At 46.6% G+C, this 16,168-nt stretch overlaps 1 protein-coding gene across 1 annotated transcript; it reads left to right on the top strand.

The window, feature by feature from the left end:
- Nucleotides 1-6,159: 6,159 nt before the first annotated feature.
- Nucleotides 6,160-10,100, top strand: LYPD3 (LY6/PLAUR domain containing 3). Its single transcript, XM_063112724.1, has 5 exons — nt 6,160-6,241; nt 6,947-7,078; nt 7,653-7,823; nt 8,021-8,182; nt 9,062-10,100. The coding sequence occupies exons 1-5, from the start codon at nt 6,160-6,162 to the stop codon at nt 9,556-9,558; spliced, it is 1,044 nt and encodes a 347-aa protein (XP_062968794.1). The 3' UTR covers nt 9,559-10,100.
- Nucleotides 10,101-16,168: the final 6,068 nt, after the last annotated feature.

Genomic DNA, 16,168 nt, shown 5'->3' with positions numbered 1-16,168 from the left:
AGCAATCTTGTTTTCTCAGTTTATGGATGTGTCTGCTTTTACCCTTTTTGGCCTGATTGACCTATTGGCAATATCTGGCAACTCCGAGGCTTCCTCCCTCCGGGCCTTTGCACAGGTTGTTCCCTCTGTTCTTCTCTTCCCTTAATCAGCTAGCTCCTCATTCCTAAGGTCTTAGTTCAAATGGCCCCTCTTTCAGGGAGCCCTAGCTGACTCCCCTGAGTCAGGCGCCACCTTTTGAGCTCTCCCAACCCATGCCTGAGCATCCTGGGTCATCACTGGTGATGGATCTGTGTTCTTTATGGGCTGGGAGTATGAGGCAGAGCCAGGGTTGTCCTGGTCACTGCTGTGCTCCACCACCACAGGGCATACCTTATTCTGTAAAAGTAGAAAAATAAAAAATTGCTTCCCTTTCACCCCTGGGTCTTTGTACATATTGTACTGTTCCTTTTACTTACACATCTTTCCCCACTCCATCCACCTTTTACTCATCATTTAGATCATTGCTCTTATGTCTCCTCCAGAAAGTCCTCCTTCATTGTCACTCTGCCTGTGCCTCCCCCATCACAACCCTGATCACTCTACCCTGTGCTTCTCCCATCATGGCCTTAACTACCTAGGTCATCACTGCTGATGAATCTATCTCCCCCTCTTGACTGGGAGCTTCAGGAGGCAGGGACTGGGGCTGTCTCAGTCCCTGCTGAGCCCTTGGCACACAGCACAGAGCCTAGTGCAGACTAGGTATTGAGGGAATATCTGATGGTTGAATAAAGTGATGCTAAGGACAGAGGATAGTCATGCACGAGGCAGGCAGAACTCTTTGGCTGACTTCTTTTTATCCTTTAGGTCTCATGTAAGGTGTTCCCTCCTTCAGGAAGCTCTCCCTGATCCCTAGGCTGGGTCAGGTGCCTATTCTGAACTTCCACACATCCCCTGGGCTGTTCCACCTGAGCATTCTAGACAGTCACTCTGGAGATACCCCACCCCCACCCCCAAAGTTCCCTTGAGGATCCAGATATATAGTGTTCCTGAGTCCTGGGAATGGAAACACTCAATCCCCAGGTCCTCTGGAATTCTAGCTGTGAGACATCTGGATTCTTGGATCAATTCATCTCCCAGCCCCTCTGCAAACTGGGCCCCTTACTGGGTTCGGCTTCATGGGCATGTGACTGTTGTAGTTGACAGGTCCCCATGCTCAGAAGAGCCCTGCTCTTGGGTTTAATGCTCTGTGGTCACCATCTGGAAATTCTTAATAATTTTATCTTTGAATTTGTGTTTTTTAAGTGAAGTCTGATGGGAGCCTGATCTGGGTGATTGAAGCCTCATATCACAGCAGCCCCACCTCTGCTGCTTTCCACCTCCCTGGGACAGGTTCTCTTTCCCTTCCCTTCCCTGCCCACGCACTGTCACCCTCCATCTCTGGCAGGGGCCTGGGTGCAGGCACAGGAAGATCAGGAATGCCTCATGGCCTCTTGGGGTAGAGCGTGGCTGTGGGCAGCTGATGGGAAGGGGAACCCAGCAACCAGGTTGCCCAAGTTGCAGGACAGGGTCTTTAGCCACCTATGAGGGTCTGTGCTGGTCACATGAATATCCCTGTGCCCAAGAGAACATGACATTGAACACCACGAGGGGTCAAGAGACAGACTGGGGTGGTAGAATGGAAAAAACGTTTACATTTTAGTGCCTTTTGAACCGATCCCCAGATTTTCATTTTGCACTGGGCCCCACAAATTATACAGTCTGCCCTGCCCCTGATCCCACTCCTTCCCTGATGCGTCCCAGACAGTGCGTCCCAGAGGCAGTGGGTCTGAGACAGGCTAGGAACATCATTATGCTCAGAGCCTGTCCTGCCTCAGGGGACAGGAAACCTAGAGAGGATATTGTCACAGGCTTCTCTGAGGCCCCAAAGTGACCTCCATTGCTGAAGGCCACCACCTCACTGACCCATCTGTTTGTCTCCTTGGAGAACCAGAGTCTAGATATCTTTGCAGTCTGTGGAGAAGAGCTGGAAGAGCCATCAAGCAGGCAGTAGGCCTGAATTCAAACCTCCCTCTGTTTTCTGGTCCTAGGCTAGGTGGGAGTCAGTGCCCAGAACCTGGGCAGGCCTGAGCAAGAGGAGACTCCCCACCCTGGGTCCCGCTCCCTTCCAAGATGCTAGTTCTTCCGGTTGGGCCAGTTAGGGTTCCTCCCTGAAACTCTCCCACGCAGCGGCTGGGCCCTGCAGGGCCTCCTGCTCCAGAGCCAGTGCAGAGTACTAATAGTAATGTCACTCTGCCTGCCACCCAGTGGGTCCTCGCTCCATCCCTTGGGAAGGAGGGTTTTTTAAACCCATTTGGCAAAGGAGGCAGCTGAAGTTCAGAGAAGGAGATCGAGTTGCAACGTCAGCAAGAGGGTGGCAGAGGCAGGATTAAAATTTCAGTCTGTCCAATTCCAGACTTAATAGTTTTCCCACTGCTTCACTCCACCATGAAAGGCACCCCTTCCTTTATGATAAAAAGGACACCCTGGAGGCTGAGGGAGGTGAAGGCACATCACACAGCAAACCAGCATTGGGGTTGGGAGTGCAAGGCTGGGAGGCAGGGAGGCAGGGGCCAGTACTGAATGACTTCACAAGAAGTCATTCACTTTCTCTCATCCTCAGCATGATGCCAAGTGACCCCACCTATGTGACTGAGAAGCTTGTCATTGTTGGGAACGGGTTGCCCGACAGGGTCTGGGGAACAGACAACATCTTTATGAACACAGCCGCTATTTTTCCTACCATCAGACAGCATGCAAGCCAGGTGGAGCTGGGTCTGACTTCTGACTCTGCCACTTCCCTTGCTGTGTGAACTTGAACAAGTATCTTCCTCTTTCTGAGACTCAGTTTCCTCCTCTGTAAAGTGAATGATCCTCTCGACCCCCTTGTTAGGAATTCAAGGAGAGGTTGCTTATAAAAGGGCCGAGCACCCTGTCTGGCACACAGTTGGAGCTCAAGAAGGGAGGATTTTATTAACCAATAATAATAACGACAATCTACTTAACCTATTAGTAGTAGTAATAATAGCTAATGCTTTTGTAGCACCTAGCACTAGGCCCTATTTTTAGCATTTGGCATATATTTGACATTAGTCCCCCACAACATTCCTATGAGGTAGGTACTATTAAGTTCCCCATTTTACAGAAGAGGATACTGAGGCCAAGTAATTGTCAGTTTCACAGCTGGTAACCAATGTGCCCATGTACCTAAGTGTGGGTTCTCAATCCAGACTGCCTGGATTCAAATACTACCTTTATCTCTTTCTAGTTGTGTGATCCTGGGCAAGTTGTTAAGCCTCTCTCTGCCTTGATTTACCCATTTGGAAATTGACTATCATAAAAATCTCTCATAAGGCTGTTGTGTTTAAAGGGTATGGAACAGTGTGCAGCACATAGGAAGTGCTAAATAAACATACTTGTGTCATTGTTTCTGTTCACAAAGGAGGTCTCTGAACATCAAAGGATTGAAGCCACTTGCCCAAGGTCACACAGCACATCAGTGGCAGATTTCAGAGTCAGCCCCACGTCTGTATGGCTCTAAAACTAAGGGTCGTTGCAAAATATCAGCTCAGGTTTAAGACCAGGCTCTGAACTTGACAAGCGAAAGTGGGGGTCTGTGGAGACAGCCCTGGGTTCAAATCTCAGTCTTGCCACTTCCAAGCCTCTTCCTATCTCAGTTTCCTCTTCTGTGAAATGGGGCTCAGTCCTCTCTTTACAGTCAGAGAGGATTCATAGAAAGTGCACAGAGTCAGTATTCAATAAATGATACAGCCACACTTCACCTTAAAAGGTGAGGATTACATGAGTTAATGCATACCCTGTGTTCAGAACAGTTTCTGGAACATAGAAAACACTTGATACTTGGTCATCATTGTTATTATTATTACTTTTGTTATCATTATTATTACTGTCATGATGTGGTTTACAGCAAGAAATATCTGGAATCATCTTGGAAACCTCCCTCTGCCTCTTCTCTCACATTTGATTCAACAGTCATCCCTACCAGTTCTTCGTCCTAAAACTTTTTGGATCTTCCCACTTTTCTCTTTTTTTCCTTTGCTACGCCAAGTCACTGTTCCCCACTAGGAACATATCTGTAGTTGAACGAGTTGGGTTTATTGCTCCTTGAAAGGAGGGAGAACACACATCACAGGGGAACTATGAGGTGTCTCAGTAAAAGGTTGTTAGAAAAGACTTATTTTAAGATTTGGGCTTTTGTGTGATGATTTTGGGGCCAGTGCAAGAGAGTAGGGTTTAGCTCTCATTAGATACTGTCACAAAGTAGAGGTAATGCTATAATTGGGTATTTTCATAAATCTTATTTATGAGGCAGGAGAAACAAAGCAAGGTTAAAGCTGTAACTCATATTAATATAAAAATATAATCTAACCTAAGCAGTCGCTTATATTAGCCATGATATGGGAATGCTTAGTCATGTTGTGGCTTGCACAATGATCTTGTTTATTTAACCATGATACGGTTGTGGAGCAGTCTTGATTTTGTCTCCATCCTTCACTGTCACATGACCTTGTCTGATGTTGCTGTTCTGTGAGATTATTTATGTGCAATAAAACCCCACCATCTCGCTGAAAGTGCCAGGCCAACTCCCAGCTGTCAGGCGCTGCTTGTCTCTTTCTGACCTGGAAGACTGACAGTTCCCTCATTGGTCTGGCCTTCTCTCGCCCCGTCTAGGGTTCTTTTCCTTTTTTACAGATGTCACAGTGACCCTTTTCCCTTCATTTTATTGAAGAATAACGTACAGCCAGTGAAGTGCATAAGCATACAGGGTGGTGACTTTTTACATATCTGTACACATGTGTAGTTACCACTCAGATGAAGATAGTGGGGGATTCTCCCTACTGCTGTTCTGGGGCAGTGCCTTCCCAAAGGTAATCCCTGTTCCAATTGCTATCACCCCTGGCTTTGTCTGTTCTAGAGCTTCATACAGATGGAGTTACCCAGTAGGTTTTGTTTGAGGCTTCTTTAGCTCAGCAGAATTTTTGAGATTCATTCGTACTGCTGCATATACCAGTCTCTGGATTATTCCCATGGCTGTGTGGTAGTCCACTGCATGAGCAACCCGCTCTTTATTTTGCCATTCACTGCACTATTTCCCAGATTGATCATATTAAAAAGCAAATCTCACTGTGTCCCCCAGTTGATTTAGACCCTCTCAAATGTTCTCCACCTTTCTCAAAATTAATCAAAATCTTTTCTCAGGGCCTGCAATACCCTGAACAGTCTGGCCCCTGCCTGACTCTTCCGCCTCAGTGTCCACCCTTCTCTCCTTGGCCCTCTGAGCTCCAAGCACACTGTTCTCCTCTCCATTTGAATGGTGCATGCAACTTGCCACCTCCTGCTCTTTGCATGGCTGCTCCCTCTGCTTGTCATGCACTTTGCGCCCTCTCTGTCCTGCTCCACCTCACTAAATCCTTCATGTCTTTGAGGTCACATCTCAGATTACCTCCTCGGGGAAGCCTTCACTGACCAGCCCCCACTTCTAGACTCCTCATCTCCTTGCAGCTCCCTAGTCTTCCTTCACTGTCCTAGTCTCCCTTGTAAATAACAACTTGTATGATTATTTGATTTAACATCTGTTTCCCCCCTCAGACTGTGAGCTCTGCGAGGATAGGTACTGGTTCTGTCTTAATCTCCAGCATCACCCAGACCAAAACCAGGCACACTGTAGATTCTCACTAAATAGTTACAGAATGCCGAATGTTGAGCAGCCCCTGTCTCTCTCTGAGCCCCAGCACTCTCCTATACACACACACACACACACACACACACACACACACACACACACACACACACACACACACACACACACACACACACACACACACACACACACACACACACACACACAGAGAGAGAGAGAGACTTTCTCCTGACAATTGTCAGAGAACCTCGACTTCCGTCCTTTCCCTCCTTGGGAAAGGCAGCTTCTCAGGGAAGGGGCCGCTCCCCCTCTGGGTGACGCACCTAGGGGCGGGGTCCCGCCCCACGGAGGACGCTGAGTTAGCCTGGTTGGGCAAGGCCAAGGTCGCCCGGGGGTAGGTTACTCATCCTGAGCTCAGGTAAGAGGGCCCGGGTTGAGAGGCGGCACACCCAGGGGGGACGCTGAGGGAGCAGGACGGAGCCATGAACCCCACCAGGAAAGTAGGTGCCCGGGCAGTGATCTGTACTACAGGTTGTCTGCTGCTGCCGCTGCTGCTTCTCGAAGGTGGGTCTGCGGCTGGAGGGGGCGGAGGGAGTAGAGTTGGGGCTCTTAGGGAGAAGTCTTTCTCACACGACCTACGGAGAGGGCTGTGGGAAGGATCTCCCACCATAAGCAGAAGGACTGTGGGAAAAGTTCTTCCACGCATAGCAGAAGAGGCAGAGGGAAGTGTCCCCCACCATGGATAGAGAGGACTGTGGGAAAAGTTCTTCCATCCTGAGTAGAGGTAGGCTGTGGGAAGAGTTCCCCTGCCCTGGGCAGAGGGGCTGTGGACAGAGGTCTTTCGTCTTGAGCAGAGGGGAGCTTTGGAAAGGATCCCCTGTCCTGGTCAGAAGGAGCTTTGGGAAGGAATCCCTCAATGGGTTCAGTCGACTGTGGGAAAAGTTCTCCCATCCTGGGCAGAGAACTGTAGGAAGGTATCCCCCCTATCTTGGGATGAGGGGCCCCATGGCACAGATCCTCTCACATGGGCATATGCGACTGTGGGAAGGATGCTCCCACGGTAGGTATAGAGGGTGTGAAGGAAAAGGGTCCAGTGTATCCCACGCCCCCAGATTTGTAGGCAGGTTTTCCCTACACCTGACCTGGAAAAGGATGTGCAATAGGATTGTCTCATCCCGGGGACAGAGGGAGGGGGAAGGACTATTTCTCCTTTAGGGGAGCTCCCCTTTAGCTAGGATCGCTCAGTTTTGCTCGGCCCCGCCCTCCCAGGAGCGCAGGCCCTGGAGTGCTACAGCTGCGTGCAGAAAGCAGATGACGGATGCTCTCCGCACAAGATGAAGACGGTGAAGTGCGCTCCGGGCGTGGACGTCTGCACAGAGACCGTGGGGGCGGTGGAGACCAGTGAGTGGGTCCCGTGCTCCATGCGCGCCCCTTCAGGCTCCTCCAGTCCGCCCCGCCTCCTTACAGTCCTCTCTGAATCTGGCCACACCCCTTTAAGGCGGCCCCATCCCTCCCTTTCAGCCAGTCCTGATCCCTTCACCACAGACTCGCCCCTCTTTCCAAGCCTGGCCTTCTCTATCAGGGCTTAGAGGGGTGGGGGGCTGAGAGTCCGAACTGGGTGGGGCGGACTGGGGGGACCCGAGTCTGGGACGAGGACACATCCTCTCCACCCTTTCCTCCGCATCACTGAGACCTCCCGACCCCTTTCTGGCTCTGAGGGAATCCTCTCCTCCCCTTAGCTTCCCGCCTCGATTCTGCCTCTTGTCTGTCAGCCAGTCTGTCCCCTCGGACTCACGTCTTTGAGGCTTCACCGCTCCGTGACCCTGCCCCTCCTTCGGTCTGTCACGTCTTCTCGCATCTGCTCTTGCAGAGGCCCCGGCCCGCGGTCCCGCCCGTCTGTCCCCGGCCTGGTTCTATTCCAAGCCCCGCCTCCGAGGCCCCGCCCTCCCTGACCCCGCCCCTCCCCTCTCCGCAGTCCACGGTCAGTTCTCGGTGGCCGTGCGGGGCTGCGGCTCGGGACTCCCTGGCAAGAATGACCGCGGGCTGGACCTTCACGGGCTTCTGGCATTCATCCAGCTGCAGCAGTGCGCCCGGGACCGCTGCAACGCCAAGCTCAACCTCACCTCGCGGGAGCTCAACCCCGCAGGTGCGTGGGGGCGGAGCTAGCTCAGGGCTGACAACTAGGGCCGATCCCTCGCTGCGGACGGATCCCTCGCTGCGGCAGTGGCGGGAGAACTAGGCATGGGCTGGGGGCGGTCGCTGTAGGCTCGCGGGCGGGGCTAGAGGCTGAGCGGCCGTGCCGGAGCCCGCGGACCTCCTTCCTTCCTCCCGGCCGCCTCGCAGGCAATGAGAGTGCGTACGAGCGCAACGGTGCTGAGTGCTACAGCTGCGTGGGGCTCAGTCGCGCCGAGTGCCAGGGGACGGCGCCGCCCGTCGTGAGCTGCTACAACGCCGGCGACCGCGTGTTCAAGGGCTGCTTCGACGGCAACGTCACCTTGACGGCAGGTGAGCGAGCCCCGGAGCACAGGAGTTGTCTAGCCTTTCTGAGGCATCCCAGGCAGTAGGGATCCCTTTACCCAAAGGGTTCCCCCACCTGCAACGCATTCAGGGAACTGTAGGCCTAAGTGCTTGTCTTGTCCTGGAGCATCATGGGGAATGAAGTCCCACTCCCCAAATAGCATGGGGATAGGGATTCTTGTGTCCAGGAGGTTTTTGTAGGAGAAATACATTACCATAGAGGGCTTCCTGGTACAGAATGGGAGAACGTGCTATGGGAAATGTATGTAAGCCTCTAAGCTTCTGCCCAGGCACTGCGGAGAATCTAGTTCTAAGCCTTTAAAACTCAAGGGGTCCCCACCTGTCCCAGAGTATTAGAAGAGATGTAGTCCAGGCTTCTGGCCTCCTCTAGGCAGAGAACCACGTGAGATGAAGTTCTTCAAACCCCATCCTCTGCCAGGTGTACTGTGAGAGATGTAGTTCTGACTCTAAGACTAAATTTTGGCGGGGAAGGGGTGGTGGTGGTGAGGGATGGGGAAAGTGGCGGGAGGGGTGTAGGGGAAGTTTGTTCTGCTCTTTGGTCTTGTGGGAGTATTGTATCCAGGTCTATCCCTTTGTTTTAAGGCAAACTTGTAGTTCAGCCTACGTGCTTTTCCTCTCAAAGCACCATCATGTGCACACAAGTGGTCCATCATGTGCCCAAGACTGGTGTGTCCATGTTTCTTCGAATTGGACCTAAGTTGAGATTTTTGAATTAATGGATGCAGAGCCCTTCTGTCCTGTTTTGGGGGTTCTCTGGTATTGCCTTGCCCCCGATGCCCCTAACTTTCATTCTGGCTGTGACAACCTCCCTCCAACCACTGACCTATCTGTGTCTCCCTTCTGCAGCGAATGTGACTGTATCCTTGCCTGTCCGGGGCTGTGTCCAGGACGAGTTCTGCACCCGGGATGGCGTGACAGGCCCAGGGTTCACACTCAGTGGCTCCTGCTGCCAGGGGTCCCGCTGTAACTCCGACCTCCGCAACAAGACTTATTTCTCCCCTCAAATTCCACCCCTTGTCTTGCTGCCCCCTCTGAAGCCCACCACTCTGGCCTCAACCACTTCTGCCACCACTGCCATCCCAGCCCCAACTACCCCCACCTCTACCACCAAACCCACCACAGCCCCAACCAGTCAGACTCCTCCACAGGAAGTAGAACTTGAGGCACCCTGGAAAGAGGAGTCCAGCTTGGCTGGAGGTGCCGCTGGCCACCAGGACCGCAGTAATATGGGGCAGTATCCTGCAAAAGGTGGGGCCCAGTACCCCTCTAATAAAGGCTCTGCAGCTCCCTCGGCTGGGTTGGCAGCCCTTTTGTTGGCTATGGCTGCTGGTGCCTTACCGTGATTTTCTCCACCTGGAAACTTCCCTTTCGCCCTACTTCCCTGGCCTTGGATACCCTCCTCCCCTTTATTTCCCCTTCCCACCACTGGACTGGGCTGGCCCAGCCTTTCATTTTCTGACGTCCCCCAGTATCCCCAGCTTCTGCTGCACTGGTTTGTGGCTTCAGGAAATAAAGTTACTGTTGTATATATCCTGCCAGGGTGTTCTAGCTTTTTGAAGGCAGCAACTATATCCTCCTCATCCTTGTCTCTCCCTGGTGCTCTCATGATGTCCAGGACAGAGTGAGAGAAGTCAGCTGTCACAGAGAAGGCAGGAGAGTCGATGATAAGCTTCCTATTCACTTTCTCCCAGCCAGCCTGGAAGACAGGGGCAAGGTGGGACAATGGCTCCCGCCTCTGCGACTGCAGCTCCCACCCCTTCCCTTGTGAGAATCAGTTCCTCGTCCGTCCGTCTTCATTACTAGACTGTGAGCTCCTCGAGGGCAGAGACCATGCCTTATGCCTTTGTGTGATCAGTTTCTGGCAAGTAAAGGCCTCAATAAAGATTTAACGACTTTGTATAGTGCTTTAAAGGAGTCATTTCCATCCCATTTCTCACAATGGCCTCTTGCTGCTGAGCTAGAGCAGGCATGCCAAGACCTTTAACAGGGTAGAGAAGCTGAGATCTACAGCCACAGCTCTGTGGGGAGTCAGGGTTTGAACTCTGATCTCCTGGGGTCTAGTCAGCTTGTGGGTGGTCCCATTGATTTGTTGAGACAGGCGATATCATTAAGCAGCTTGAGGGGTGAGTGGGGCTTTCAGCAATGCTAGGAAGCAGAGGAGAACTTTGTCTACTGGATTAGTGCACCTTCCCCAGCTTCCACCCACCTGGCCTTGTGTCTGGTTTAAGAATCCTTCAGTGGGCTCACGCACTGCATCCCACTTGTTCAAAGGGCCCAAGGTTGCTGCTGTCAGTCTTTGCTTGGTGTTGTGGAGCAGGAGCCTAAGCCCATTTCCATGTCCTCCCACTCAGATGAAGGCCTGGCCCTGGAGGACCCAGACTGGAAAAGCCTGGCCTGGGAATGAAGCGTCCTGGTAGGCTTTGGGATGGCTTGATTGGAGGGGAATCAGATGTGGGGAATGCTGAGACAATATTGCCAACATTATGTCAATGTTGAATGGTGTCAATATTGCCAACATTACTATTAATAATGGGGAGAGCTGAAGCAATAATAACAAAACAATAGTAAATAATGATTACATTCCTGTCTGCTGCTCAGGTTTTCACTGTCGATGCAAGAGAAAAGTTCTCACACTTTCTGTCTAATTGTGGCAGCCAAGGTTGAATAGAGGAATACAGGGGGAAAAGACGGAAAGAGAATTTTTGCAACTTGGGAAAATGGTGAAGAGCTTGTTTTGCTCCAAAAATTTGAGTTTACGTAAGAAATGTTGGGAAATATTCCCTGTCACCTTTACCTGGTTGATTATACCTGTAAAAGCTTAAGGGTTAAACCAATTAAAAGCAAGCCAGTGGAAAAAATCCCAAACCAAACCCAAACAAAACAAAAATAATGATTACAATAACAAAATAGGCGATAAGGGCATGAGCTCTTATTACACAGCACATACTGTAACACATGCACAAACAGTAACATCGGTAATGGTAACTACAGTTTTAGGAATGTTAGTGATTAATGAAAGTCTTACTAGGTGTCAGGTCTGCACTAGTGGTGTTTGCATCCATCATCTCATTTAATTTTCTACATAAATCCTCAGATGGAATGATTGGGGAACATGAGGCTCAGAACTGTGAAGTAATTAACCCACAGCAAGTACTATATTTATTATGTGCCAGGTACTATTTTTAAGTGCTATACTCAGATTAATATATTTAATCTACACATCCATTCTATGAGGTTAGTATTAATTATCTACATTTCACAAGATAAGGAAATTGGGCCCAGAGAGGTTGAGAAACTTGTCCCAGGTCACCCAGCTAATAAGCAGTAGAGCTAAGACCATCACAACATTTCCCTCAGCTTGACTAAACTTTATTAGACAGTCTTCTTCCTACTTCTAGGTCCCTGACCTCCCTCTCACCCCAAGCCTTAGAATCCAGATGGCATAACCACAGAGGCCCCTGACCTTCCTTTTCTTAGAGCATTTACTTCAGATAACTCCTCCTTGTAAATTCTTTCTCTGCCCCTTTGAGAGGTACTTAAATCTCTTTAAAAGCCTCTTGCAAGTTTACAACCCAGGAAATGTCTTTCTCAAGGACCTGGGAATCATCTCTTTGAAATGTAAACATCAAAGGAGATAGAATTCCTATCTCCCAGTTTCTCAAGGGAGGTGAGAGCCTAACTTTGGTTAGTGCCTTGTTCCAAGTTGTAGTGAAGATACATGAAGACACAAGAAAGTTCCCCTTTCCTTTGCGTAAAGCCAATTAGCAAACATGACGTACGATCTCCCTCTCAACCCAGCTCTTAAAAACCTTACCACCCTTTGTTTCAGCGGAGTTGAGTTCAGACTGAGTCCTGGCCTCTCTCCCTTATTGCGATATCTTGAACAAAGTCTTCCCTGCCTGTTTAACATTGGTGCAAGTTCTGTGTTGGCAAGCGGAAGCTGCTAACCAGCGTGTTTCACAGGTTCAGACTGAGAGCTTTGTAACTTTGAGCCTGTTTTTGCCACAAGTACTGGGGGCTAGGACTTCAACCTACCTTTCTTTCTTTTTTTTTGGCGGGGGACACAATTCCACTCATGCAAAGACATAGTGTAGAACAGAGGTTCAGAGCCAAGACTTGTGTGTGATGAGCCAAGTTTAAATCCCAGCTTTGTTACTACTCTGAACCCTGTATTACTACTAGTTTCACTCTGGGGGAACTTGAGCTTGGAAATTCTCTTAAGCCTTAGTTTTCTTATCTGTGAAATGGAAATAGGAATAGCTCCTATCTACAGGACTCTTGTGAGGCTTAAACTTGATAATATAAGTCAAGTACAGTGCCTGGCATATGGTAAGTACTCACCATATAGGGAGTCAGCAAAATGCTAATGTTGACTCAAAAGCATATAGGTGAGATAGAAGTATATTTAGTCAATGAAAGAAAGCATGCTGAAATAAGATTGTGGAGTTAAGTTCACAACTAACTCTTGTCCTACAGGGCAATAAAACTGTAATCTCTGGTTAAATTTTTCTATCAGGCAGAAATCATTGCATTAGAAATTATTTCTGTCTCTACCAGACAAAAAATTGCAACTTACCAATCTTCTTTAAGTTAGTAGCTAAATTTAAATTTTTACAGCTGGGGCCTGTATTAGTCCGTTTTTGTTGGTATAATAGAATACCTGGAACTCAGTGATTTATAAAGAAAAATGACATTTATTGCTTACAGTTTCTGAGGCTGGGAAGTCCAAAGTCCATCTGGTGGTGGCAACAGTGATCCAGGGGTCTCACATTGCAAGATGATGCAGGCAGTGAGAGCAGACAGAGAGAGAGACAGACTCTCCTTTTAAAGCCCTCAGAACTACGCCTTGACCACCATTTGTAATCCACTCACTACTGCCAAGTCCTACAATCCAATCACCTCTTCATGGCTCCACCTTTCAATTACCATAATAGGATCTCCCACCCTTTTAACAGTCACAGTGGGAGTTAAGTTTCTAATACATGAAACTCGGGGGACACAATCCAAGCTTCAGGGAGTTTTGGGGGACATAATTCAATCCACTACAATGCCCTAATCAGTAATAAATACTAAGACAAACAAAGGTACAGCCCCCTGAGAATTAGATAGACCCTGAGTCTGTTAGACTGTGCTCCGAGATGATATTGGAAGTACATGCATTTCTCCTTTTGTCTTATTTCTAAGTTTTAGATCAGTGCTGCCCAACAGAAATATATTGCAAGAAACTTATGTAATTTAAAATTTTATAGGATCCATATTAAAAAGTAAAAAAGAGAAACAATTTTAATAATATATTTTATTTAACTCTATGCAAATATTACCAATTAAATATATAATCAATCAATATAAAAATGTTATTAATGAGATTTTTTTGTACTCTTTGGAATCCTATGTGTATTTTACACTTAAATTACATTTCAATTCGCACCAGCTACATTTCAAGTGCTCACTATCGAAAGCTTTAGAACTTTGTATAAATGGAAATACATAGTATACTATATACTCTTTTGTAGGAGACTTCCTTCACTCCACATAATGTGATATGCCATTGTTTGTTTATTCATTCTTCTATTGGTGGGCACCTGTGCTGTTTCTGGTTTGGAGTTATCATGAATGAAGGTGCTATGAATATTCTTGTACATTTACTTTTATAGATATATACTTTTACTTCTCATGTATAAATACCTGAATGGAATTGCTGTGTCAAAGGATTGATGTGTATTTAGTTTAATAAGAAACTACCATACTCTTTTCAAAATTGGTTATACTATTTTTACACATCTACTAGTAAACAGAAATTTCTGTTCTCATCAGTATATGGCGTTGTCAGTAGGTCTTTTAAATTGTATTCATTCCAGTGGATTTGTTGTGGTATCTAATTGTGGTTTTAATATGTATTTTCCTGAAGACTAATCATATCGAGTAGTTTTTCACTTCTGTATTGACCATTTGTAGATCACCTTTATGAAATGTCTGTCCAGCTCTTTTGACCACTTTTATTGGGTAGTTTGTCTCTTTTTTCTTGGCAGCTGGCCAGTGCAGGGATCCAGATAGTTTGTATTTTTACTCATAAGTTGTATGAGATGTAGAAGGTTTTTGTAAGAATTATGTTTTGGGGTTGGCTGGCTAACTCAGTTGGTTAGAGCATGGTGTTATAACACCAAGGTCAAGTGTTCAAATCCAGATACCAGCCAGCAACAAAACAAGCAAACAGGGGCCAGCCTGTGGCTCACTCGGGAGAGTGCGGTGCTGATAACACCAAGGCCACGGGTTTGGATCCCATATAGGGATGGCCGGTTTGCTCACTGGCTGAGCGTGGTGCTGACAACACCAAGTCAAGGGTTAAGATCCCCTTACCGGTCATCTTTTAAAAAAAAAAAAAAAAACAAGCAAACAAACAAACAAAAAAAGAATTATGTTTTGCATGTGTTTTCTCTCAGTCTGTGATGAGCCTGTTTTCTTAACAGTGTCTTTTGATAAGCAGAAGTTTTAAATTTTGATGAAATATAATTATCAATTTTTTTTCTTTAAGGGTTATTGCTTTCTGTGTCCTGGCTAAGAAAATTTTGCTTACCCTCACCTCTTGACGTTGCTCTACTATGTTTTCTCTAGAACCTTTATATTTTTAGCTTTTATATTGTGGTCCATGATTCATCTTAAATTAATTTGGGGTATGTTGTGATGAAGAGGTGTGTGTTTATCTTTTCCCATATAGATATCCAGTTTTTCTACCACCATTACATGAAAATACTGTTCATTCTGGATTACTTTGGCACATCTTTGATAAAAACCAAACTGCCATATACATGAGTGGATCTATTTCTGAGCTCTCTATTCTGTTTTATTGATCTGTTTGTCCATATCCTTATGCCAGTACCACTGACATACTGCTGTCTGGATTGTTATTGTTTTTGTTATAGATCTTAAAGTTAGGTAATATCCTTTGGATTTTCCTATAAATCTTAGAATCAGCTTGTCAGTTTCTACAGAAATGCCCAGTGGTATTTAGATTGGGATTGCCTTGAATTATGGATAAATTTGGAGAGAATGTTACAATATTGTGTCTTCCAATCAGTGAATATGGTATATTTTCCCACTTATTTAGGTCTTCTTGAATTCTTTTCAGTAAGGTTTTGTAGTTTTCAATGCAGAGGTCTTGTATGTCTTTTTTTCAGTTTATTTGTAAGTATGTTGTTTTTCATGCTACTGTAATTGCATTTAAAAATTATTTTCCCACTATTTGCTTTTGTATATTAACCTCGGACCCTGTGACCTTGTTAAACTCACTTATTAGTTCTAGTATACATTTTGCAGATTTGGGGGATCTTCCATGTAGATGATCATGTCATATGTGAATGGAGATAGTTTTATCTTTTCTTTCAACATTTATGACACATTTCTTTTTTAATTTTTTTTTGGGGGGGGTCTTATTTCACTGGCTAGGGCCTCCATACAGTGCTGAATAGAAATACAGAGTGGATATCCCTGTCTTATTTTTGATCTTAGGGTAAGTTCAATATTTCCCCATTAGGTATAATATTAACTATAGTTTTTCTTGTAAGTGTCCCTTATTAGGTTAATAAGTTCCTATCTAATTCCAGTTTTACAAGAGGTTTTATCATGAATGGATGTTAAATTTTGTCAGATGTTTTACATATTAATTGATATGATCCAATAGTTTTTTTACTTTATTCTGTGTATATGGAGAATTACATTATTTTTTTATTTCTTATTGATTGATCTTTGAATGTTAAATCAACCTTGCATTCTTGAGATAAACACTACTCATTCAAGATGTGCTTTTTTTTTATATATTACTGGTTACAATTTGCTAATATTTTGTTGAGGATTTTTGCATCTATATTCATGAAAATGGTTGGTCTCTGATTTTCTTTGCTTATAATGTCTTTATTAGGTTTCAGTATTAGAATTTGCAATCTTACAAAAATATGT

Source organism: Cynocephalus volans, chromosome 10 (assembly GCF_027409185.1).
Source record: "Cynocephalus volans isolate mCynVol1 chromosome 10, mCynVol1.pri, whole genome shotgun sequence".
Classification (NCBI taxonomy): domain Eukaryota; kingdom Metazoa; phylum Chordata; class Mammalia; order Dermoptera; family Cynocephalidae; genus Cynocephalus; species Cynocephalus volans.
The sequence above is the reverse complement of the archived record's forward strand: the minus strand, read 5'-3'. Positions and strand labels throughout refer to the sequence as shown.

Bases quoted from the DNA above. Each gene is read 5' to 3' on its own strand.
- LYPD3 (XM_063112724.1), top strand. From the start codon at position 6,160: ATGAACCCCACCAGGAAAGTAGGTGCCCGGGCAGTGATCTGTACTACA. The intron at 7,824-8,020 runs GTGCGTGGGGGC...GCCGCCTCGCAG, and splicing joins GCGGGAGCTCAACCCCGCAG to GCAATGAGAGTGCGTACGAG. The intron at 8,183-9,061 runs GTGAGCGAGCCC...TCCCTTCTGCAG, and splicing joins CAACGTCACCTTGACGGCAG to CGAATGTGACTGTATCCTTG.